At 42.4% G+C, this 26,017-nt stretch overlaps 1 protein-coding gene across 2 annotated transcripts in view; it reads left to right on the plus strand.

Annotated features, from left to right (window-relative positions):
* Window positions 1–22,671, plus strand: part of LOC311238505 (copine-3-like) — a 40,646-nt gene extending 17,975 nt beyond the window's left edge. The window contains exons 11-17 of one of the 2 annotated variants that reach the window (XM_084326596.1): window positions 719–852; window positions 1,379–1,433; window positions 10,980–11,031; window positions 11,151–11,284; window positions 14,391–14,627; window positions 15,629–15,739; window positions 21,757–21,888. In XM_084326596.1, the coding sequence (XP_084182722.1) occupies window positions 719–852; window positions 1,379–1,433; window positions 10,980–11,031; window positions 11,151–11,284; window positions 14,391–14,627; window positions 15,629–15,739 (723 nt within the window). In that variant the 3' untranslated portion in view covers window positions 21,757–21,888. Of the gene's footprint in view, window positions 1–718; window positions 853–1,378; window positions 1,434–10,979; window positions 11,032–11,150; window positions 11,285–14,390; window positions 14,628–15,628; window positions 15,740–21,756 lie in introns of both variants that reach the window. The other variant, XM_084326595.1, reaches the window with a different exon arrangement.
* Window positions 22,672–26,017: the final 3,346 nt, after the last annotated feature.

A 26,017-nucleotide genomic window follows, 5' to 3' on the forward strand; every position in this document is an offset into this window, starting at 1 on the left:
AGCTGGTCTTCATCAGGGCATAACACCGGTGCTACAGGGTACCCTTCATGTATACCAGACAAATCATCACAGGTGCCTAGTAGAAGGCAATCCCATCTCATTAGCAAGTGATCTATCAATCAATCAATCCATGAATGAATCAAACAATCGATCAAGTCACAACATGACACAGAATAAAACAAGTATATACAAAAACAAGAATATAAGGCACATTATACATTGGAAGCATGCAGTCATTCGTCGTTATTAATAAGAGAAATTACAATTGGTGATTAGATGGAGCATACTCATAGGAAGCATGTGATATTCAATATCCTCATTGAGACCTGGGTAATTCAGAGCATGAAGACAGTGAATCCAAAATGTTTCTTGTTGGTTCAGTTTAACAAAGGCCGGGGACAGGATCAGGAAACGGAACCAACGTGAAACATTTTGGATGAACTCACGTGAGCGTTTGCAAATTTAATGCCTTGTTGAACGCACCTCTGCTATCTCTTCGACATACCACTGTTTCACGTTAAAGCCTAAGTAAAGCTATATTAATATTCTCCCCTATATCTTCTGCTCAGCGTATCAGTGCTTCAATACCTGATCTAGCTCCAAGAAACAGTTGGTGTCAGTTGATGTTTCTGTTCAAAACCCTAAACTATTTGAAATCGTCTCTAATATTGAAGATTCTGTGTTTGTTCACCCATACTCCCGGATCCCCCCTGGACAGATAGCCATAGACTTCACAGGCTCCAACGGGGACCCCTCGTCCCCCCAGTCTCTGCACTACATCAACCCCCAGGGTTACAATGAGTACCTGGCAGCCATCTGGGCGGTGGGCATGGTCATCCAGGACTACGACAGGTAAATGGAATGGGGGACCACCTTTTTAGGGGTCTCCGATACTGTGCTCATACTCTGCGAAAACACAAAGTTGGATGTACATTTTTTTTTAATATTATTTACATTATTTTAACTTATAATGTCAGCAACAGCGTCATGTTGTATATTTAAATTGTTAGTCAGACAGTGAGGAACTATGATACAATAAAACGTGTTTTCAAAGTCATTGTTGAACTGCAATAGTATTATTAAGTACTCATAATAATCTAGGTGTTTTTATTGAGTTTTTCATATAATATATTATAATATAATATATTATATAGTAACAAATTGTAAAGCGCTTTGGATAAATGCAGCCATTTATATAAGCCCACCAAATTTATAAAAGATCATATCGGTTCACCACACCAGTATAATACCTTTTCATTGTAGCATCAGGTTCCATGACTGCAGTAACCATGGATGTTGTGGTAATGTGAATTAATGAAATAAATGATGATGTGTAGCTAGCTTGTGTCTATATTCATGTTCCTTTCCTTTCATATAGTGACAAGATGTTCCCTGCCTTTGGTTTCGGAGCCCAGGTCCCTCCCACAATGCAGGTGAATGAATGAATGAATGAAAACTTTATTAACAGATTGCAGAATGGGTACAGTGCAGTACAGCTCAATACATACAATTGTTAAGGGGATGCAGACCAGAGAAAGACTTTCGTCTTGTTTCCACCAGGGTCCCCCATTTCCAATTCATCGTAACATATATGACATACATGACATACAGATAGACAGTACTGCTACATCTATACATTTATGACATACCAGATTTGCAATTACAGTACTGTATTTGTGATACAAAAAGAGTCCAGAAAGAAAAGAGTATATACATTAGGCGTAGAAACTGTACATTGGATTGGGTAGGTGGGGGTGGGACTGTACATTGGAGGTGGTTGGGGGGGGGGGGGGGGGGGGGGGGGGGGGGTAGGAGTGGGGGGGGGGGGGGTGTTGGCGGGGGTTGTGTTCGGACATTTACAGGGGCCAGTTTCGAGTTGCAGTCTCCCTTAGGTGTTTTTTGAGAGTGTTTTTGAAAGTGGGTAGTGATTCACATTCCTTTACAGCTTTGGGTAGGGCGTTCCACATTGATGTGGCATAATTGCGAAACGTGTTTAGTCCCTTGTTTGAGCCGAATCTGGGTTTAACATGATTTGTGGAGCTCCCTCTGGTGTTGTGATCGTGGTATTCACTGACCTTTGGGAAGTATTTAGTCATGTACATGGGTACCTTGGTCGTGTAGTGTATCTTGTAGACCAGGCCCATTGCAAGTTGCTGTACTCTGTCGTCTACTCTAAGCCATCCTAGGTTGTCAAAGTGGGCAGGGGTGAGGTGGGTTCTAGGAGTAAGGTCAAGCAGTAGTCTGACCAGTTTGTTTTGAGATGTTTGTAATTTTGTTTTTAGCGCCTTTGAGGTGCTTTGGTACCATGAGGTGCAAGCATAGTCGTAGTACCCTTGAATGAGTGCTCCTGCTAGAGTCTTCAGGGTATTCTTGTTTACCAGTGAGGAGATCCGGTACAAGAAACGAGTTCGTTGGTTGACTTTTTTTATTACATTGGATGCCATTTTGTCACAGGAAAGATTTGCCTCTAGGATGGAACCCAGGTAGGTAATATCTTCTTTCCTTGTGACAATATTGTCACCCACTGTAACTGAGAAGCCGTCGGTCTTGCTGAGTTTGTTATTTGAACCGAAGAGAATGGACTCTGTTTTGCCCATGTGTAATGATAGTTTGTTATCAGCGAGCCATATGCAGATTTTGCTTAGTTCTGAGCTGAGGGTTTTTTCAACCTGTAATTTGTTCTTGTCAGAGACCAGCAGGGCTGAGTCGTCCGCAAACAGGAACAAGTTGCAGTCACAAGCTGACGACATGTCATTTGCATAAATTAGGAACAGTAGCGGACCTAGTATGCTTCCTTGTGGAACACCACAGTTTACTGTGAGGGGGGGGGATAGGGTACCGTTTACCTCCACCATCTGCTCTCTCCCCTCCAGGTAGGATTGCATCCAGCTCACTGATAGACTATCAAAACCAATTGCTTTTAGCTTGTCAATCAGAATGGTGTGATTGACTGTGTCGAAGGCCTTTTGTAGGTCCAGCATGACCATGCCGCAGTATTTGCCCGCGTCCACCTCTTGTTTGATGTGGTCGTTTAAATAGAGAAGGCATGTGTCAGTGGAGTGGGATGTTCTGAAGCCAGATTGGAATTCGTAGATTAGATTTTTTTCCGCAAGGTATTTTTCGACCTGTTCGTATACAATTTTTTCCATGACTTTCGAGATGGAGGTAAGGATAGAAACAGGGCGGTAGTTGCCTGGGTCTAATTTACTGCCTTTTTTGTGCAGAGGGGTCACTCTCGCAATTTTGAAGTCCTTGGGGACGTGTCCCTGTTTTATAGAGAGGTTTATTATGTGTGTGATGACTGGGGTGATGGCGGCTGCTGAGTCTCTGAGGAATTTGGAGGGGATGTTGTCATGGCCAGTGGCCTTGTTAGGTTGGAGGGCGCTCAGTTTTTTGAGTACCTCATCTGTTGTTACCATTTCCAGTTTGAAGTCGTCTTTGTGGACCCCTAGGTTTTTGTAGTAAGCTACTATGTGTTCTACCCCATAATGCCCTGAGTGGGAGGGTAGTTTGTTTACCAGTGTTGTGGCTATGTTTGTGAAGAAACTATTTAAGTAATTGGCTACATCCAGCTTTTCTGTGATGAGCGTGTTGTCCGTCTTTATGTTTATGTTTGAGAATCTGGTTTTAAGTTTTTTACTGCAGCCTAGTTGGTTATTGAGTAATTTCCAAAGTTCACGCGGTTTGTTTTTGTTTTCCTCGGTTTTGTCATTGATGAATTTTTTCTTTGCTGTTTTGATCATGGAGTTTACATCATTTCTTAGTCTGTTTCTTTGCAGTTTGAGTTCAGTCACGTGGGCTTGGAGTTCACTGCTCGTGCTTATGTTAAGCTTTGACTGACTTTTACGAAACTCAGAGCATTTTTTGTCTCTGGTTTTCATAGCGGTCAGTATTTCAGCGTGCATCCACGGCTCAGCGCGATTTTTTACCCTGGTGGTTCTTAGGGGGGCCATGTTGTTTAGTATCGTTGAAAATTTGGTTTTGAAGCCAAGCCATGTTTCTTCAACCAGTGTACCATTGAGCTCATCTGACCAGTCCAGACCCTCCAGTTCAAGGTTAAAGGCCTCGCTAGAGTAGGTAAGGCTAAATATAGGTGGAACAATTTAGTTTACCGTTTAAATACTCAGACAATGCGGGGGGGAACACAAGTTTCACCTTCTTTTGAATGGGGGTAGTTGCTTCTTTTGAATGGGGGCGGTTGCTTCTTTTGAATGGGGGCGGTTTCTTCTTTTGAATGGGGGCAGTTTCTTCTTTTGAATGGGGGCAGTTTCTTCTTTTGAATGGGGGCAGTTTCTTCTTTTGAATGGGGGCAGTTGCTTCATTTGAATGGGGGCAGTTGCTTCTTTTGAATGAATGAATGAATGAATGAATGAATGAATGAAAACTTTATTTAACAGATTGCAGAATGGGTACAATACAGTACGGCTCAATACATACAATTGTTAAGGGGATGCAGACCTGAGAAAGACGTTTGTCTTGTTTCCATCAGGGTCCCCCATTTTCAATTCATATAGACATATATGACATACATGACATACAGATAGTCAGTACTGCTACATCTATACATTTATGACATACCAGATTTGCAAATACAGTACTGTTTGTGATACAGAAGGAGTCAAGAAAAGGGAGTATATACATTTGACGTAGAAACTGTACATTGGAGGAGGTTGGGTGGGGGGGGTTGGGTACATTGGGATATTGACAACCATACTGGGTAATTTACATTGGAGGTGGTTGGGGGGGGGGGGGGGGGGCCGGGGGGCACACTGTATAAACAAGTAACACTGTACATTGAGGGGGGGGGGGGAGGAGACACTGTACAAACAAACACAATTGTACATTGAACTATTGACAAAACCATACTAGGTAAATGACTGTACATTGGAGGGGGTTGGGTTAGGATATTTACAGGGGCCAGTGTTGAATTGCAGTCTCCCGTAGGTGTCCCTTGAGAGAGGTTTTGAAAGTGGGTAGTGATCCACATTCCTTTACAGCTTTGGGTAGGGCGTTCCACATTGATGTGGCATAATTGCTAAACGTGTTTAGTCCCTTATTTGAGCCGAATCTGGGTTTAACATGATTTGTGGAGCTCCCTCTGGTGTTGTGATCGTGGTATTCACTGACCTTTGGGAAGTATTTTGACATGTACATGGGTACCTTGGTCGTGTAGTGTATCTTGTAGACCAGGCCCATTGCAAGTTGTTGTACTCTGTCGTCTACTCTAAGCCATCCTAGGTTGTCAAAGTGGGCAGGGGTGAGGTGGGTTCTAGGAGTAAGGTCAAGCAGTAGTCTGACCAGTTTGTTTTGAGATGTTTGTAATTTTGTTTTTAGCGCCTTTGAGGTGCTTTGGTACCATGAGGTGCAAGCATAGTCGTAGTACCCCTGAATGAGTGCTCCTGCCAGAGTCTTCAGGGTGTTCTTGTTTACCAGAGAGGAGATCCGGTACAAGAATCGAGTTCGTTGGTTGACTTTTTTTATTACATTGGATGCCATTTTGTCACAGGAGAGATTAGCCTCTAGGATGGAACCCAGGTAGGTAATCCAATGAATAGGGGCAGTTGCTTCTTTTAAATGGGGGTAGTTGCTTCTTTTGAATGGGGGCAGTTGCTTCTTTTGAATGGGGGTAGTTGCGTTGGGCTCCGACAGTTGTTGGCTCATTGGGTTGCCGGAAAAAATGGAGCAGCGTTCCGCAATAAAGTAAATGTTTGCCATAGTACGTAGTAGTGATGTCAGGCGATTGAAAAAATTAATCTAATTAATTACAGGATTTGTAATTAATTAATCGAATTAATCGCATTTTAATCGCATAGCCATTTTAGGCCTGATATTTTATATTCTATAATCATATTTCAAATGGCATGTGTCCGGATGGCAGAATTCAGTACTGTATCTACAAAACCTTCTGTTTAATCATCTTCCCTTTATTCATTTGCTTAGATTTTTCAGGTCTGGTCAATTTTAGCATGGTGTTGTTCACAGTAAAAAAAATTTAAATAAAAAATTCAATTGATATTCTCATTTGGTTCATTACAATTTACTCAAGCCTAGTAACAGACACAGTATTTCTGACGCTGGGAATACATTCCCTGAGATCCATAGATGTCCCTAGAACCAGATACCAAGAACATGCAAATGGACCATTTAAAAAAAAAGTTTGTAAATGTTTATTCTACGTTCTTATGGAATGAATGAGGTTTAAAAAAATATATAATAATAATAATTTATTTAAAAAAATGTTATTAATTTTGAGTTAATTTTCATAACGCGATAATTTGCTGTGTAATTAATTAATCTAATTAACACGATAAACTGACAGCCCTAGTACGTAGTATATAGTAGTATAGACATAATGGCAAAGTACACAAAAGACAGTTTTTTTTAATTGTATTTATTTAATTTTGGATATTGATTGAAGAGGTGTGTTTTTAGTCAATGGCGGATAATTGGGGTAGCCAGAAGATGCAGAGCGTACGGGTCTTGAGGGTGTGTAGTTTTGAGACCATTGACCGGAGGTAGGAGGGAGCCATTCACCTCGCTGCACGGTCTGCCAGGTCAAGGACCTTGAACTTGATTCGTGCAGCGATGGGAAGCCAGTGCAGCTCTCTGAGAAGTCAGGTGACATGGACTGACTTTGGTAGGTTGGAGATCAGGCGGGCCGCTGCGTTCTATAGGAGTTGAAGGGCCTTGGTGGTGCAAGCCGGTAAACCATCTTAACAGTGCATTGCAATAGTCGAGGCGAGACATGACTGTTGATTGCAAGAGGCTTCTTTGGTCAGGTTGGGTGGCTTCTTTGGTCAGGAACAGGCAGATCCTTCTCGCCTTGCTTAACACATCCAGTGCCACGCCTCTTATTCATCATTAACCCCTCATGCCACCTATTAACCCCATGTAAACGGTCACCTTGTTTGTAGAGCTATAACCATATTCTATATTATAGCTATGGATACAGTACTATAGTCATTTGACACTGGGTTTCTTCTGGTCAAGATACAAAAAAGAAAAACAATTTCCATCCATACGTTCCCGTGTTATACCGTGGTGAATATAAGTATGGTTTTAGGGCGGTCTATCATAATCCATGAAATGCTGAGTAATAGCCCTACACGTCGATTACATTGTGGACTCTAGCGTTACTCGCCTGAACCCGCTATTGTTCCGGATTCAAGTCCACATTATCGGTATTATGTTCCATCATGAACGCATGAAAGGGGAGGGGGGGGGGGGTCGTTTCTGATTATTCGAGCGTCGGTAACGGCATTCGCATTGAACACTAGACACGATTACCAGCCTGATCGCTATGAAGGCATTGCAGGATCAGGCTAGAATTGACGTCAAATCGCTCTTACCTTTGGCTGAAAGTAATCCAAAAAGAATATTCCAATTTCTTGATTGCCATCTGGTATATCCAATCCCCATTTGATCGACGTTATAAACGACCATAACATGCGGATCAAGCATAATTGACGGGCTTCGATGTAACCTGCTGAACTGTGTGCTTCGCCGAGAACAAGAAATTAAATCTGAAATTCCACAGCTGAGGATACAATGTTAGAAATGTAGCTCGATACCGCCGCCTGGTAGGATGCGGCCGGTACTGCACCTTCGGATTCCCACTATGCATTTTTCAGCCAACACACAGCACCCTGAGAATGAATAGGGTATTAAAATCGGAAAAACTACCCAGAAACGAGAATCTTCGTTTATGGCACTGAACCGTTGGGGCACAGAAACGAGAATCTTCGTTTTTGGCAACCAAAGTGTTAAGAAGAATCTCCAGGTTCTGGTTGTTTAGGCGATGTGACCAGAGAAGTTCAGCCGGTCGTCAAGGACTGATGATGTAGTCCAGCTAATGTAACGATAGTGCACTATTGGCCACTACTCTCTCTCTCAACACACGGACAAGACCAAACAAATCCATCGGCACCGGCACAACATACACATACAGCAATTATCCATGATTTTAGCACTGCTCTTCATCATCACAACAACATAACGCTTGCTGCTAGTGCATCATGTTAACTACAAAAACAACATCCATTCCTCCTGACTCCTGTATTTGCGTCTTTGCATGGCAGAGAAGAATCCACAGGATTCTCTGTGTTCCAACAGCGTCCCTCATTAAGTTGTCGCCCCAAATCTGTGTCATGGTAATGATCTTTGGAGCCTATTCAGGCGCCCTTTTGGTGCCTCAGAGCAGCAGGCAATGGCTGTGCTACAAACACGGCTGTCCAAAGCACCACAGAAAACCTGCCGGGAGTGTAATCACCATCATGAATACAATGATGACTGATGATGCATGTCGTCCTAGTTTCTGAAGCCCGTTTTCTCTGCCCTATTTGAGCCCTGGCTTGATGGTTTTAGATTATGATTTATTAAAGTGATTAATGGATATCAGAGCCATCGTTTTAGACATGTATCAGATCACCCAGATCATTGACATACATGCAGGAATCACGGTCAGACACACACAGCTGCTACAGTAAAACTTTAATTATTTGCCCAGTCTTGTTTTTGCATCATTGACCACAACTGGCCTATATTTGGGATAGAACCAGGCCTTTAATTCTTTCTTTCACACAAAACGTGCTCAGCAAAAAGTGGAAAAACGTCTAACTTGTTTATTTAAACCAGTAAGAATATTACCAGTAAATTTGGCTATCGAATCACAGATCAATTACACATCATTCATCATCAGATGATGTGGGAAACGCCATCGGCCTTGATTAAAGGTTTTTGCAACCATCTTTGCAATATGAATAAGCATTCAGTAGAGCAGCCTCGGCTGTAGTCTGTTACATTTTATATGCCATTTAAAGAATATAAATATGTTGAATCTGCTTATTTACAGATTTGACATGTAATGTGGAAGCTATGTAGTTTCTACACAAATTAGAATGTGAAATGAGCAGCCCTGGACACAGAACACAGGTGTCGACAACCACTGCAGTATTGTCATTCAGTGTGCATTAGGCCTATATACACATTTCTTTAATGTTCACCAATATTAAAACTAGCTTTTCCATGCTTAAAACAAATGCTGTAGATATGGACTTTCACTCATAAAAACTAAATTGAGCAACAGGACTGCGTTCCACCTGCATGGTCTACAGGCTGTAGAACGCAGGGCTGAAGAGCTAGATGTCACAGCTTCTCTAATGTAAGGTGGGGGTATTGGGCTCAGCCCCTCCCTTCCAGCTGGAGTGCACTGTGACTGTCGTCCTGGCTCTAGGCAGAATCACGAATAGTGGTTTAAGAGAAGCTATTTATATTTTGAACGTGATTCACTGCGCATTCGTTCGATTACACGTTGCGCATGTTATGACTTTGAACGTCTGCCATTTCCACCGCAAAAGGCACATACAATTATTAACAATATGATGCGTCGATCATGAATATGCAAATCGGCCAAATGTCATAGTCGATGACGTCGACATGGGCGACGAATCGTGACGGCCCTAATGTAGCTACAGATGCCCTACTGTTCCACCACTAGAAACCTGAGGGAACATCTTGAAAACATGAACCCAAATGAGTAACTCCATCCCATAGATATAGAATAATGAATTATTAGATAATCTATTAATAATAATAGATGGGCAACCAAGCACTACGGTGCAACACGGCCGACCCGGGTTCGACTCCCGGACCCGGTGATCTTTGCCAAATGTCTTCCCCGGTCTATTTCCCACTCCTCCTCTCTCTCTCTCTCTCTCTCTACCAGACTGCCCGGTATCAAAAATCAATAAAAAACCTACAAAAACATAACTTGTCCGAAAGGACAAGTAACATTTAGAATAATGAATAGATGGGAAATAGCAATGAGTGGGCTGAGCTGTGATGATGGTGATGATGATGGTGGCGGCAATAAACTACTTTTGTCGTTGTCATCTTTAAATAATGTTATATATGGCGATGTTGCCATTATTCTTTATCCAGCCTACTCATTTACCTTGGTTATTTCATCATGATTAGTTGATTAGCCGCTATTCTGTAACTGATGGATGAAAACAGGCTTCAGTGCAGGCTTTGATGTTGCTGCTGAATCAGACTACCGTTTGTTTATTCAAAGCATCAGAAGCAGTGGGTTGGTCTAATGTTGGATTTGTTTATTTGTTTGTTTATTTATGGATCCCCATTAGTCTACACCCATGGGTGAAAGACTATTCTTCCTGGGGTCCTAACACACAACCTACAACATTACAGTACATTACATTACAGTAACAAAAAAACAATAAAAACATAAGAAACACCTTAGCCTTAAGCACATTCTCAACATCTTCAAAATCTCACCAAACAACACACAAAGGCTCCAACCACAAATACAATACTAACTAAACTAACTAACTAAACTAACAATACTAACTAAATAAATCGTATGCAGGCAACTGTATTTCACCATTCATAACAACATCCTTCAACTTTTTCTTAAACCTATTGTTGTTATTGTTAATGATAACAAGCTGGCAGCATAAACTAGCACGCTGACGTTAGCTGAGACTCCACAACGGTGAACAGAAGTCGGTTCACAACTTTCCACACCTTTTTATTTACATGCTTGCAGGTGGGATTAGGAGTTTTAGCATAAATCCTTCTGGTATTTTCCGCTCTATATAGTGCATCTAGCAAGTGGGTGGCTTGTCTAAGCCCATGGTTTAATAATTTCCCATTATGTAGCTCAGAACATTTCTCCTTGTATTGGTTTGCCCTTTTATGGACATAACACGCAATGACATAAACTGAAAGCTGGGCAAATTCGGACTTGTGGGATTTTCTTTGAATACCAGAACAAATAATAAAAACATAATTTTTGGGTAATTTTGACAGCCCTTGTTTGCGCAATGAAGAGAACGCTGTCTGTTTTACGCCTGCATTCCACCTTACTGGAAATCTGAAAATCTACCTGCGAACATTTTATTTTCTACTTCTGGATGTTCTGGGATAAAAGCCCCTGATTGTCTTTGATTTGTGTTTTACAGGTTTCCCACGAGTTTCCTATCAATTTCAACACAGCAAATCCATTCTGTGAAGGTATGTTAGAGCGGTAAAAAAAAACATTTATAAAATTCTGTGCTTATATGTATGCGTACAATCTTACAGAATGTGTATGTGTGTGCACACGTGCGTGTGTTTTTGCGCGTGTGTTTCAGGGATTGAGGGGGTGGTGCAAGCCTATCAGCAGTGTTTGCCCAGAGTCAAGCTCTATGGTCCGACCAACTTTTCCCCGATCATCAACCATGTGTCTCAGTTTGGCAGACAGGCTGTCCAGCAGGAGACAGCCTCTGTGAGTAGTAGACTGTGTGTGTGTGTGTGTTATTTTCAAGATGTTTAACCTTTACGCTAAATGTTGGCATGCTGCATGTTATTATGTCTGCTTCCAGCTGCCCTTGTGTGTGTGTGTTCCTGTGGGTCGCCCATCTCGCCCCTAAGCCCCCTCACCTACCTCCCTCCTTCTCCCCCTTTCTTCTCTATCTCCCTCTGGTTCTCACTCCCTTTCTCTTTTTCCCTCTCTCTTTCCTTCTCTCTCCCTCATTTATTGTTATTTACTTGTATGCATGTATATAACCTTGTTTTTGTTGCAGCCTCCCACCCCTCCCCCCTTCCCTCAAAAGGCCTTTGCTTTTTGGTCAGGCTGCTTTTGTATATACAAATTTGTTCTTACTTGCTTGCCTGGGTAAATAAAGGTTACATTCTTTTGTGTGTGTGTGTGTGTTAATCTGCATGACAAATAAAGACTTCTTCTTCTAGAATAAGTCATGTACTGTACCTTTGACCACATTCCATTCTTTGTTTGTGGACTCTTAAGTACCCTTTTCCACAGACCTGTCATAGCAGGGTAAACACAGCCGCAGCTAATGATATTAATAATGGGTCCGAATCGTCCGATTGATTTTAAGTGTGCAAGTATTGACGTTAGTCAGTAGTATTGTTCATGCCAGTGCACTGGCACGCCGAAATCAAGCAGACTTGACTCATTATTATATAATATATATAAATATAAACTGGACTTTTGTCTTTATTCATCATGCAGTGACACACACAGGAACACACACATGCAATTTTTTGGGTCGCAGATGAAACCGAGTCTCTGCGCTTGACCCATCCCGTCGTCCTTCCCCCCAGCAGCCGGGAGCAGATACGCAAATTTGGCATAAACTTTCATTTTTACGCTGACGACACCCAATTATATATATACCTATTAAGCCAAATGATTCCTCCCAATTACAAAATCTTGAGGCTTGCCTGCTTGCCGTCAAAAAGTGGATGTCGCAAAACGTTCTACTCCTTAATGCAGATAAAACTGAGATGTTAATTGTTGGCCCCCCAAACCACAGAGGCCTGTTTCAGGACATCTCCCTCAACTTTGATACTTGTCATGTATCCCAGAGCTCCACCATAAAAAACCTCTTGAGTCATTTTTGATCCCTCCCTCTCATTTAATGTACATATAAAAAATTTCACCAAAATTGCCTTCTTCCATCTTCGTAATATCGCAAAAATTCGCCCCATTTTAACTCTGGCTGATGCTGAAACCCTAATTCATGCTTTTGTCTCATCACGTCTAGACTACTGTAATGCACTTTTTTCAGGCCTACCTAATTCAAGCATAAAAAATCTTCAACTCGTGCAAAATGCGGCTGCACGGATACTAACAAAAACTAGAAAATTTGATCACATCACACTAGTTTTGTCCGCCCTACACTGGCTTCCTATTCAAGCCCGATCTGACTTTAAAGTGCTACTCCTCACCTACAACATTTTAAATGGGCTTGCACCGCTCTATCTATCCGATCTCATCTCTCGATACTCGCCGCTCTTGTTCTCCGCTCACAAAATGCGGGGCTTCTATCGACCCCTAGGGTTAAAAAGAAATCCGCCGGCCACAGAGCCTTTGTCTACCGCGCTCCCTACCTGTGGAACAAATTACCTGCCGTCGTCAGGGGCGCGTTCTCTGTCGAAGCTTTTAAATCCCTGCTTAAGACCCATCTTTTCTCTCTCTCCTTCAACCTACCCTGATCTCACCTGATCGGGGTCTGACCCTTAGATTAATCTGTCTAGTTTAGTTAGGATGTCTATTTGCTCCCATGTCTGCTAACCCCCTCCTATTGCTAGGTTTTAGTGAGTTTTTCCTTTTCCTTACCTTCGTGTGAGGTATGTCTGGGAGTGTTGCTTTTATTTATTTTGCATTTATTTAAATATTTTTTTGGACCTTGTGGTGTTCTTGTTTTGTTCTTGACTTGATGTGATGTTTCTTCTTGACTTGTTTGGGGAGGACGTGTACGGCCCATGGGGACATTGACGTGTGTTTTCGGGCCTTATAAATACATTTGATTTGATTTATGATCTGTGGCGTGGAGCCGTGCCCCGTGGACCAATCCAAGTGCTCCTGTCCGTCTTCGTCAGGGAATGCGATCTGTTGTGCATGTTTTTCCATTGGGTTTATCTTATCGGAGGGGAAACCCTTGCGACCACGGGGAGAACATGCAAACTCCACACAGAAAGGCCCGGGAGATATCCCACCTGGGTACCTGGCAACACAGAAACCTGGTCCCCAAGCGGGAATCTAACCCTGAACCTTCTAGCTGTGAGGCGACAGTGTTAACCACTACACCACCGTGCCGCCATGCATAATATTAGCTGGTGTTATTAGTTACAGCTGTGTTTACCTGCGATGACAGGTCTGTGAAAAGGGTCCATTCCTCTGTCCATCTTCTCCTTCAATCTCCTCATCCTCCATTTTCCCCTGTTCCCTCTGTGTCTCCAGACATACTCTTAACTCTTCTCTCCTCGTCCTTCTCCCTGTGTCTCCAGTAGGTCTTAACTCTTCTCTCCTCGTCCTTCTCCCTGTGTCTCCAGTAGGTCTTAACTCTTCTCTCCTCGTCCCTGTTCCCTCTGTCTCTCCAGACATACTCTTAACTCTTCTCTCCTCGTCCCTGTTCCCTCTGTCTCTCCAGACATACTCTTAACTCTTCTCTCCTCGTCCCTGTTCCCTCTGTGTCTCCAGACATACTCTTAACTCTTCTCTCCTCGTCCTTCTCCCTGTGTCTCCAGTAGGTCTTAACTCTTCTCTCCTCATCCCTGTTTCCTCTGTGTCTCCAGACATACTCTTAACTCTTCTCTCCTCGTCCCTGTTCCCTCTGTGTCTCCACACATACTCTTAACTCTTCTCTCCTCGTCCCTGTTCCCTCTGTGTCTCCACACATACTCTTAACTCTTCTCTCCTCGTCCCTGTTTCCTCTGTGTCTCCACACATACTCTTAACTCTTCTCTCCTCGTCCCTGTTTCCTCTGTGTCTCCGGGCATACTGTTAACTCTTCTCTCCTCGTCCCTGTTCCCTCTGTCTCTCCAGACATACTCTTAACTCTTCTCTCCTCGTCCTCCCTCCGCAGCAATACTTTGTCCTGCTCATCATCACTGACGGAGTGATCACAGACATGGACCAGACGCGCAGCGCCATCGTCAACGCCTCCCGTCTGCCCATGTCCGTCATCATCGTCGGGGTGGGCGGGGCTGACTTCACCGCCATGGAGTTCCTGGACGGGGACGACGGGATCCTGCGCTCGTACACGGGCGAGGCCGCCATGCGCGACATCGTCCAGTTTGTGCCCTTCAGACAGTTCCAGAACGTAAGCAGTAGCATAAACTGAGTTTAGTGTTTATTGTAATTACTGCTGGAATGCTGTAAGAGAGGCCTTGCACGGAATGTTTGTGTTGTTCTCTTGTCTACCAGGATGCCTGCCTGTAACCATTGGTAACCACTTTCAAAAGAACACGCCTAACTTCTGTGTAGTGGTAGAGTAGGTAAAACACTGAAAAAGCACGATATTACTGTTCTACTGTGAATTATTTAAAAGATCCAGTAATAAGACACCAAATTATTGTGTTTTTGTTGATATATTTCTCATAAATCAACACAGAGCAAGCATTGTTTTGCATAGCAACCGTTTTGCGCATAGCAACCAAATAATGGTTGCCAGCCATGTTACAGCCAGCCATCCTGGAAGAAAAACAACTGCAAAAACATTTTGTGCAAAGCCTCTATTGAACTCTGTTCCGCAACAAGCAACCACACCCGGGTCCACCTGTTTGAGGTGGTCTTGGCCTGCTTCCAAGCAAACCCTGGCTTAAGATTATATAGTGGAAGCAACAAAGTTTGTTTGAAGTGAGAATTAAATCAGAACAAAGACCCCAGAAAATAAAATAAAATGTCTTCACATTAATCCACTTGTTATTTACTTTCCTAAATAACATCTTCATAATAATCATATACCGAATTGCGATAACGATTTGTATAACATAAATAGTATTTAAGTAACATCTGTGTATGCCAAAGTGGAAGGGAGAAAATATCTTTTTCTCACATATATTGGTTAGGATTCAAAATGATGTCTTAATAAAAGGCTGACCTACATGAAAAATGTGGGGGGAAAAGATGAACCAATGTAACACATCTCAATTTCAAACAAACTTTGATTTGGAAAACTCCCTTAATTGCATCCATCATAAAAACAAGTTTACTTTAAGCGCATAATGCCACATGCCAGCCAGTCGATGTTTCAAGTTGCAAGGACACGTTTGTTAATGGAATAATGTACACATTTTGAATGTCTACACATCTCATTTGCAGGCAGGCACTGCGACTCTAGCCCAGAGTGTACTGGCAGAGTTGCCTGATCAAGTGGCCTCCTTCTTCAATTTATTCAAACTGAAGCCCCCCAACGAATCCAGTCCTTCCTAGGCATGTAGGACTACCCTACTTTACCCCGCTTCACACCTGCATTCCATCTCCATAGCAACGGCATGGCTTTTAAAGGAGAATACCAGTGTTATTTAGAGACTCAGGCTCAGCCCATATAGCCCTATTCTGGCTATAGCCCTATTCTATCTATAGCCCTATTCTGGCTATAGCCCTATTCCAGGGGTCAGCAACCTTTACTATCAAAAGAGCCACTTTTCCTCGGTCCCACAAAATAAAATGCTCGGGGAGCCGCACAACCTATTTACCCTTAAAATGAAGATAACACAGTGTATAACGTTTTATATATCCCCAAGCATACCCCACATTTAGCATAAAACGCCTGACAATTGCATACCCAAAGTAATTTGCGATTTATTATACTTTATACTTATAGCACACAGTTTATTGCATTAAACAGCTTTAAGTACCTCGGAGCCCACATATCCGAGGACTTGACATGGACCACACACATTGACAGTGTTGTGAAGAAGGCACGACAATGCCTCTACTTCCTCAGGCGCCTAAGGAAGTTCCAAGTCAGTCAGAAGATCCTTAAGAACTTCTACTCATGTACAATAGAGAGCATCCTGACTGGCAACATCACCTCCTGGTTTGGGAATAGCACTGCACAAGACCGAAGCAGACTACAAAGAGTGACACGTTCAGCCGAACACACAATTGGAGGGGGGCTCCTCACCCTCCAGAACATTTACAACAAGCGGTGCAGGGGTAAGGCTAAGAGAATCATCAAGGACTCCAGCCACCCGAACAACTGCCTCTTTGAACTGCTGCGGTCAGGCAAGCGATACCGGAGTCTCAAGGCGAGCACAGAAAGACTCAGAAGAAGCTTCTATCCCCAGGCCATCAGGCTGCTCAACGAACAATAAACACTATACAACAACCATCAAATGCACACAGCACACACATCCACACGCACACACTCACTTTAAACAAACAACACACTGCAGCACCCACTCTCCACACTTTAGATCACCTAAACACACTTTATATTTATTGATAAAGGATTTGCACTACAACTCGTACACCTTACTGTAAATTGTACCTAAATTGTACCTCATCCCATTTCTGCTTTGCACTATATAATATTGTATATTAGTACACTGCATAGTATATTGTGTATTATATGGTAACTCAGTTACGTCTATTCTGCATCGAACATTGTACATATGTCTATACTGATACTGAACACTGTGACCTAATTTTTACTTCTAATTTACATGCTATACTATGTTATTTCATACTTATCTTGTCTAGCACAGTCTCTGGAGCGTAACAGTAAGAAGCATTTTGTATAAAAGTATTCTGTACTTCTGTATGACAACTATTAAAGAAACTTGAAACTAATGGGATTATAAAGCAACAAAAAGATTTTTTTTGACTTTTTATTGCTGTTTTTACCTGTTATATCGAAGGAAAACCTCAAACTCTTATGAAGAGGAGAAAAAATACTGGCTGTGTAGACCTATTTTAAAATAAAACACAGAAGAGGAGACAAAACACTGGTGTCTGTAGACCGACTTTGAAATAAAACCCTGAACTATTCAGGTATATTTGAGTTTATTGTTGTTTATTGTTTAAAATGATCCCCATTAGCTGTCACCTAAGTGGCGAGCTAGTCTTCCTGGGGTCCACACAGAAAGACAACAGAAAACACAAAACACAACAACATGAGATACATATGACAATCACAATTAACAATGATAATCTAAAAACAGTGAAACATTGTAGACATCATTATCAACATCAGAATATTTTGCTCACATATTTAAGTAGTGCATTCTCAGGTGGTATTTGAAAGACACTTTACTATTCAATTTACTTATGTTCAGTGGGCAGTTATTCCAATGATTGATGGCACGATAAACAACAGTCCTCTTTAAAGCATTTGATTTTGGACGTGGTAACATAATCTGTCCATCATCAGCTGACCTAGTAAAATAAGAATGAACCTGACTGCATCTGACAATTTGTTTGTATACGAAAACAGGTTGAGACGAAAAGACGGTGTTCCTGAAAAATTTAACTGTGTTGAAAACCAGCCTATTCTCTACCGTTAACCATGAGAGTTGCCGGTGCATAGTGATGGTGTTTGTTCTCATGGAACAATGTAAAACTAACCTTGCAGCTCTGTTCTGGGCAGTTTGCTATTTCCTTCCCTTATTTGTGGAACATTCATAAAATAAAAAGTACTCCACTTTGAAAAAAGACTACCATGTGTAGACCTACTTTGAAATAAAACACCAAAAAGGAGAAAAAACACTGGCATCTGTAGACCTACTTTGAAATAAAACCCTGAACTATGCAGCTCTATTTGAGTCCTTCCCTTATTTGTGGAAAATCTATAAAATAAAAAGTAAATCTTTCGTTGTTCGCAAATTTTGTTGACTAAATATTTTAGTTGATGAAATATTTTTTCATTTCAGTGTCACAGTATGACATCGATCTCCAAAATAAGAGAACAAAAAAAATGATTTAATTTTTTTGGGCCAGGGAGCCGCAGCTGATTGGCTAAAGAGCCGCATGCGGCTCCGGAGCCGCATGTTGCCGACCCCTGCCCTATTCGCATGTCTGTAATTATCTCCACCAGGCAATAGTATGCGTGTGTTACAAGGCTGCTTTAACGTCCTTCTATACTTCCTATGCTTCCTAACACCCTTCCTATGCTTCCTCAAGTTTCTCAAGTTTCAAGTTTCTTTAATAGTTGTCATACAGAAGTACAGAATACTTTTATACAAAATGTTTCTTACTGTTACGCTCCAGAGACTGTGCTAGACAAGATAAGTGAAATAAAATAGTATAGCATGTAAAATAGAAGTAAAAAAATGTCACAGTGTTCAGTATAGACATATGTACAATGTTCGATGCAGAATAGAAGTAACTGAGTTACCATCCAATACACAATATACTATGCAATGTACTAATATACAATACTATATAGTGCAGAGCAGAAATGGGATGAGGTACAATTTAGGTACAATTTACAGTAAGGTGTACGAGTTGTAGTGCAGTCTTTTACCAATAAATATAAAGTGTAAAGTGTGTTTAGGTGATCTAAAGTGTGGAGAGTGGGTGCTGCAGTGTGTTGTTTGTTTAAGTGAGTGTGTGCTGTGTGCATTTGATGGTTGTTGCATAATGTTTATTGTTCGTTGAGCAGCCTGATGGCCTGGGGCTAGAAGCTTCTTCTGAGTCTTTCTGTGCTCGCCTTAAGACTCCGGTATCGCTTGCCTGACCGCAGTAGTTCAAAGAGGCAGTTGTTCGGGTGGCTGGAGTCCTTGATGATTCTCTTAGCCTTACCCCTGCACCGCTTGTTGTAAATGTTCTGGAGGGTGGGAAGCCCCCCTCCGATTGTGCGTTCGGCTGAACGCGTCACTCTTTGTAGTCTGCTACGGTCTTGTGCAGTGCTATTCCCAAACCAGGAGGTGATGTTGCCAGTCAGGATACTCTCTATTGTACATGAGTAGAAGTTCTTAAGGATCTTCTGACTGACTTGGAACTTCCTTAGGCGCCTGAGGAAGTAGAGGTGTTGTCGTGCCTTCTTCACAACACTGTCAATGTGTGTGGTCCATGTCAAGTCCTCTGATATGTGTGCTCCGAGGTACTTGAAACTGTTCACTCTCTCAACCGGTGCCCCGTCGATGCTGAGGGGGCTGTAGTCCTTGACCCCCGACCTCCTGAAGTCCACAATCATCTCTTTTGTTTTGCTGACGTTCAGGGAGAGGCAGTTCTCCTGACACCACTGTGACAGATTCTCTACACCCTTCCTATGCACCACCCCTCCTATGCTTCCTACCACTCTTCCTATGCTTCCTAACATCCTTCATATGCTTCACTACCACCCCTCCTATGCTTCCTACCACTCTTCCTATGCTTCCTAACATCCTTCATATGCTTCACTACCACCCTTCCCGTGCTTAACAGCTTTCCTATGCTTCCTAACATGCTTCCTATAATCCTTCCTATGCTTCCTAACATCCTTCGTTCCTATGCTTCCTAACATCCTTCCTATGCTTCCTATTACTATAATTGGAGAGCGGTCAGTGTGTTTGTCTTTGTGTTTGTTAGCGTTAGCATGCTCATGCTACTGCTAATAACTATAAGGAGAGGGGTCAGTGTGTTTGTCTGTGTGTTTGTTATAGTTATTAGCATTAGCATGCTAACGCTAAGGAGAGCGGTCAGTGTGTTTGTCTTTGTGTTTGTTAGCGTTAGCATGCTCATGCTAATAACTATAAGGAGAGCGATCAGTGTGTTTTGTCTTTGTGTTTGTTAGCGTTAGCATGCTAATGCTATAATAACTATAAGGAGAGCGATCAGTGCGTTTGTCTTTGTGTTTGTTAGCGTTAGCATGCTCATGCTACTGCTAATAACTATGTTTGTCTATGTGTCCGGCGTGTTGCCTGGTGGAGATTTGCACTCTACTGAAAATAGTCCTGTGTGGCTCGGCATCAGTAATTTGGGGTCTGAATTTGTTCTTGGTAGTAGTATAATCAATACAGGAAGGGTTTAATTCTAAGAACCCGCCAACATTTTGGGAAATTAGCTTATCGTCTTCTCCAGAGAGAGAAGAAGATAGAAAATAGAAATATATTTTTCGACTGTAGACTTATGGATCTTATGGAGCAGCAGCTTCATTTTAAAGGAACACGCCAACATTTTGTGGTGAAGGAGGCAATTTCCCTAACATCCTACGTTGTTAAGCGCTTTGAGTCTGATAAAAGCACTATATAAATGTAATGAATTATTATTATTATTATTATTATTATTATTTTGGGAAATTACCTAGATAGATAGATCTACCCACATATGGAAGAAGATAGATACCAGTTCCTCTCTGTGCGTTCAGTAGAAAGCTATCTGGTTGCATGTTAGACTAGCTTAGCACAAAGAATGGAAGCGGACATGACCGGTTAGCCTAGGCATTGTCCAACTAACACTCTCCCGAAGGCTAACCGGTCATGTCCGCTTCCATTCATTGTGCTAAGCTAGGCTAACATGCAGCTGAGCCAGATAGCTTTCTACTGAATGCACAGAGAGGAAACTGGTATCTATCTTCTTCCATATGTGGGTAGATCCATAAGTCTACAGTCGAAAAATATATTTCGATCCATTCATTCATTCAAACCTTTATTTACACTCTTGAGGTTGCACACATTTTTTATTGCGTTCTTCCGCATACATTGGCGGGCCGCGCTGAGGGCCGACGCATGCAATGAGCGTGTGGTTGTGACAAGCTTATGAAAGTCCAAACGGCTCGTTTAATTGGTCTCCCCCCCTTTTAATGAAACATACTATGCTGCATGAATAGTATGATAACTACTGCACTGCAACATCTGATCATATATTTTGCATTGAAGACGGAAAACACACACAACAATCTGGCAATCTAGTCACCAGTGGAGTTGTGGATGGGTAACCCTCCTATTTCTTACCGTGGGCGCAGTATTACAGGGGAGGGGTCCCGGGTCAGAACCGTGGTTGCTTGATACGGCGGTGCACCTTAGACCGTTATACCACCAGGAATAATGTAAAGAAGAGACCTTGACCATAAACACTGGTATTACCCTTTTACCCCGCATTGTTGTCATTCATGGCTTTTTATATAGGATTTTTGTTTTGTTTTGTTCACTACCCACATCTAAAGTGTTGCATGTCTTTATTCACTATAAGCTACTGTAGGTTCAGGCTAAACCATGTTCCTGTACTTTGCGCATGTCAGTGGCTGCCACAATGTTGATTAACATATTCTAGTGCTAATAGACATGCATTTTTTTTAAATCAACCCTTAACACATCTCCTTTAGCTCCAAACACCGATACAGTAGCTGCTTCACTTTCTAGTTCAGTTTCTTTCCATAAGACTTCCCCTCCCCAGATAATTATTTCTTAACCCTCTCTTGGTTTCAATACATTCCTCAACTCTGCATCATTTAATTTAACTAAACTGAACGCATGATTGGTGACATTCCAGAAATCTCTCGCTCTCTCTCTCCCTCCCTCCAGGCCGCCCCTGGAGCGCTGGCACGAAGTGTGTTGGCGGAGGTTCCAGGTCAGGTGGGGGGGTTCTTCAACACCATGAAGTTGAGACCACCCAACGGCACCCCCACCGCCCCCGCACCAGACCCCAGCGCCTCAGCCCCCGGCCTGACCTCCTGAACACACGACACACTCCACTGTTCATCCTCAAGGAACCAACTGGAAGTACACAGACAGGCCTTTCAATGTGGAATTCTGACAGTATTCTTCCATCAAGGAACGAACCAACCAACCAAGAATTCTTCTTAACCCTCTGAGACCCGTGACACTAGAGAGGCTGCAATGCGCTTTTTACGTTGCCATGAAGGTTGTTGTACCGTATGAAACTAGACAACCTAACGTATCCGTTGGCACCAGCCATGTCATGCTAGCTTGCAGGGAAGGGGGTTAAATAATGCTCCAAATGTAGGCTCCGTTTTGGCGAGGGGAAAAACTGCCATGGCCATTTTTATAGGGGTCCCTTGACCGCTCGGAAATAATAGAATCCGCACAGTGTTAACCCTTTCACTGCCACACGACAGAAGGTTAACCCTTTACTATCACACAACCGACGGTTAACCTGCTGTTGTGTGGCAGTGAAAGGGTTAACCTTCTGTGAATTGTCGCAGTGAAAGGGTTAACCGTTTTGGTAGCGCGGCAGTGAACGGGTTAAACTTATGTTAAGCTCCTACTATATTTATTGAGATCAACATTTCGATCAAAGGGTCTTCATCAGGATAAACGAGGAAGTATGTATACAGTATTGGTTGGGTCTAGTCACCAATTCACAGTGAAAATGACTCACTTGACCTCATAGAGAAGCGTGATTTTTTTTTGTAACTGCAGTTTGCGAAGACGCTCTCTGATTGGCTAGCCCGCGTACAGCGAAGACCCTCTCTGATTGGTTTAGCTCCAAAGGGCTCTTCCGCCTTGTACATATATATTCTCTGCTTCGAAGTGGTTATGCTTTGGCCCTCTTTCGAAGTGGGTTATGCTTAGAGTTTATCTTTAGAGCAGGGCGATGGACCACCAGCCCTGATTCCAAACTCTAAGCATAACCCACTTCGAAAGAGGGCCAAAGCATAACCACTTCGAAGCAGAGAATATATATGTACAAGGCGGAAGAGCCCTTCGGAGCTAAACCAATCAGAGAGCGTCTTCGCAAACTGCGGCTACGAAAAAAGATCACGCCATAGAGAACAATCCTAAAGGTAAGATGAACGATATACACAACTGGTTGTAATATTACTAATACAATTCTACAGAGTGCACTTCAAAGATCAATAAATACAGTATACACACAAAATACATACAATCCCAGGATACAAAAAAGGATAATATTGTTTACATTCCTAATTTAAGCAGGTGTAGGAAATGTATGAGCAAAGGGGAAGAAATAGCCCCCGTCAATCAAATCAAACATGGTGATATCTCTCAGAAAGATTACCTCTCATCTGTTATTTGATAACTTAACAATATCCAAATTGTAAATGTCACGAGAGGTATATAAATGGTCATGAGCATATTAATTCAGAGCATGGGGAAATTACTTTAGAGCCAGAATCACTAGTAGTGGATTACAAGGCTTAAAAGCTGCCCATAAAACTCGACATTTCCTACACTGGTTAATGCAATTCAGGTATATAGAAAATAAGGGGTTAAGGGAGAAAACTCCTGGGATCAAAACTCAGGATGCAATGGAAGTCAGTTTAAAATAAAGTAGGGTGGGTCGTTCAATGGCATAATATGGGAATAGGTTGTTTACATTATATCAATTTATTCAGGAATGTGTCATGACACAACACAAGAGAACCCAAGAAAAATGGGCATAAATAATAGGCTACAGACGCGGCGTGATATTAAAATATTCATTAAGGCCCCTTGTCACTATCTATCCAAGGTCCAACATGCTTCCCTTTTGAGAAGTAAGGCATTAATGCCACCTCTCCTAGGTGGCACCTTGCCTGTGTATTTTAATGATGGAATACAATGTTGAGCCTGGTCAAGAGTACAGCCACAGGGTTTCTAAAAGAACACAAATATCACCTCTGTGTCCATAGATTCTAGTCGGTCTTGATGATTTACGCACCTAAACTAATCCACATGAGCACTTGATCATGTACATGATGTTGGGTGTAGTACAAATAATAATTCCTTTGATTTTAAAAAGTTTTCCAGTTGACCGATATGGGGTTTTCAATGGCCAATGCCAATATTTAGAGAGCAGGCACTAAAAAATGCTTAACTCTCAGTATGGTGAGATGGCGTGACCTTCTGTTCACTAGACACTATAGATGCCTGATAGGAGTATAACTCTCAGTATAGTGAGGGGGTGTGGCCTTCTGTTCAATCAGCAATACCAACTGAGTCACGTGACTAAGTTGCCCTGGACCTGCGCGAGCTGCTGCGCTGAAAGAATACGCCGGGGCTCTATGGAGAAACCATGGGGCTCCCCTGGAAGTCGTTTCAAAATGAAAACGGCTGGATGAGTCTTTCACCTTTTACATATCTAGCTTTGGCATGGATTTATTGTTTAGATCCCTAGCATGGCTATCGAATGCAAATATATTAGAAATATAAATGCAATAACCCTAAATTGGCCCTCAGTCATCAATACGTTGAGAACCCCTGCGTATAGATGCTTGATAGGACTACGTCTACGCTACTGCTAGATGTAGCTTGCTTTATTATTATAACATCCTTTAGATTCAGATTCAGTTTTATTGTTGCATCTTGTCACATTTACATACAAAAAGAGCTAAATTCTTGGGTCTTGCCCCCTCGACCTACAGCAGTCAATAGAATACACAATAGAATACCGGTACATACGAAAGAAAACACAATAAAACCAGCATAATAGTGATTTAAGAAAAAGTGACAGTGCTGTGAGTGGTGATATAAAAAGTGCAACAGTAGAATAAAATGTACGTACATACAGTACTAAAAAAATACTTACAATACTTACAAAAAAGCCAGTCTTTGAAGAATTATCTCAATATCAAATAACGCCGGGATGGATTTAATCGGTCGACCAGTAGCAGGATGGTTAAATGTGTGGCATTTCTGCTTTATATTAGATAGGTCAGTGAGTGACAGGAAATTGGGGATGCAGAGAAGGGAGGTGACATGCAACAAAGGTCATAGGTCGGATTCCAACCTAGGACGTTGCGATTATATGGTATGCGTCCTATCATGGTGAGACACCAGGACGCGTGTAGCCTTTTTACAACGCATCCGCGTTTCCGGCGCTCTGATTGGCCAGGTCATGTGACATGTGCGCCCAATAGCGTGTTTGCCCATTTCCGCGTCGAACAGCCTGCAAACTACCTGCCGTTCTATCGCCATGCTCTAAGACAAACTCTAACCTTAACCAACTTCGAAAGAGTGCCTAAGCTTAACCGGCGAAAGAACTTGCCGCCACGCTCTAAGACAAACTCTAACCTTAACCAACTTCGAAGAGTGCCTAAGCTTAACCGGTGTAGAAACTTGCCGTCCCACGATTGGCGCTCATGTCACATGACCTGGCCAATCAGAGCGCAAAACGGGAACCCGGAAACGCGGATGCGTTGCAAAAAGGCTTCAAGCCACCAGGACACCCCAGATTATGACATTCTTACATCCCCCCAAAAAAGACAAATGGTCTCGGAGGGTTAACCAAAAATGTCTAGGCCAGTCTGCCTGGAACTCTTGCATGTCAACAGTATCTCAGGTGCCCCAAGACAAACTCTTAAGCGCTGCAGCCAGTCGGCCACACAGCCATCCAAGCAGCCCAGTTGTCAAGGGGACCACGTCTCTAGAGGCCAAACCCAGAGGTCTTTGCAGACTTACCTCAGACTCCAGCCAGTCTGCCAGTCAATTGTTGACATTTAGGTCACAGTATGTCTTTGCCTTGAAATCACTGCACATGTCCCATCAACAATGTTTACAGTTCCGGGGTCAGGCTGTACACCTCTACAGTTCACTTATCATTGTATATTTGTCGAGGGGCCGTGTCCAACGTCTGTTCATTTCAAACTTTATTTTCAACGTGGAAGTTCTGAGTGGGTAGGATGGTGTCGGTAGAATAGATAAGTGACGATGATATATGTATGTATAGCCACGGTCAGATGTTAACGTGCCTAAACTGTAACGTTTGTTAATGCGCATTGTGCCACTATCGTATTTTATACGATGATTATGTCAGATTCTGAGAATAATGTCTCCTCGTTAAGAATAGTTTCATTTGCACCGCATGGAATAGTTAAAGGTA

Source organism: Notolepis coatsorum, assembly GCF_963971535.1.
Source record: "Notolepis coatsorum genome assembly, chromosome: 12".
Taxonomy (NCBI): Eukaryota; Metazoa; Chordata; class Actinopteri; order Aulopiformes; family Paralepididae; genus Notolepis; species Notolepis coatsorum.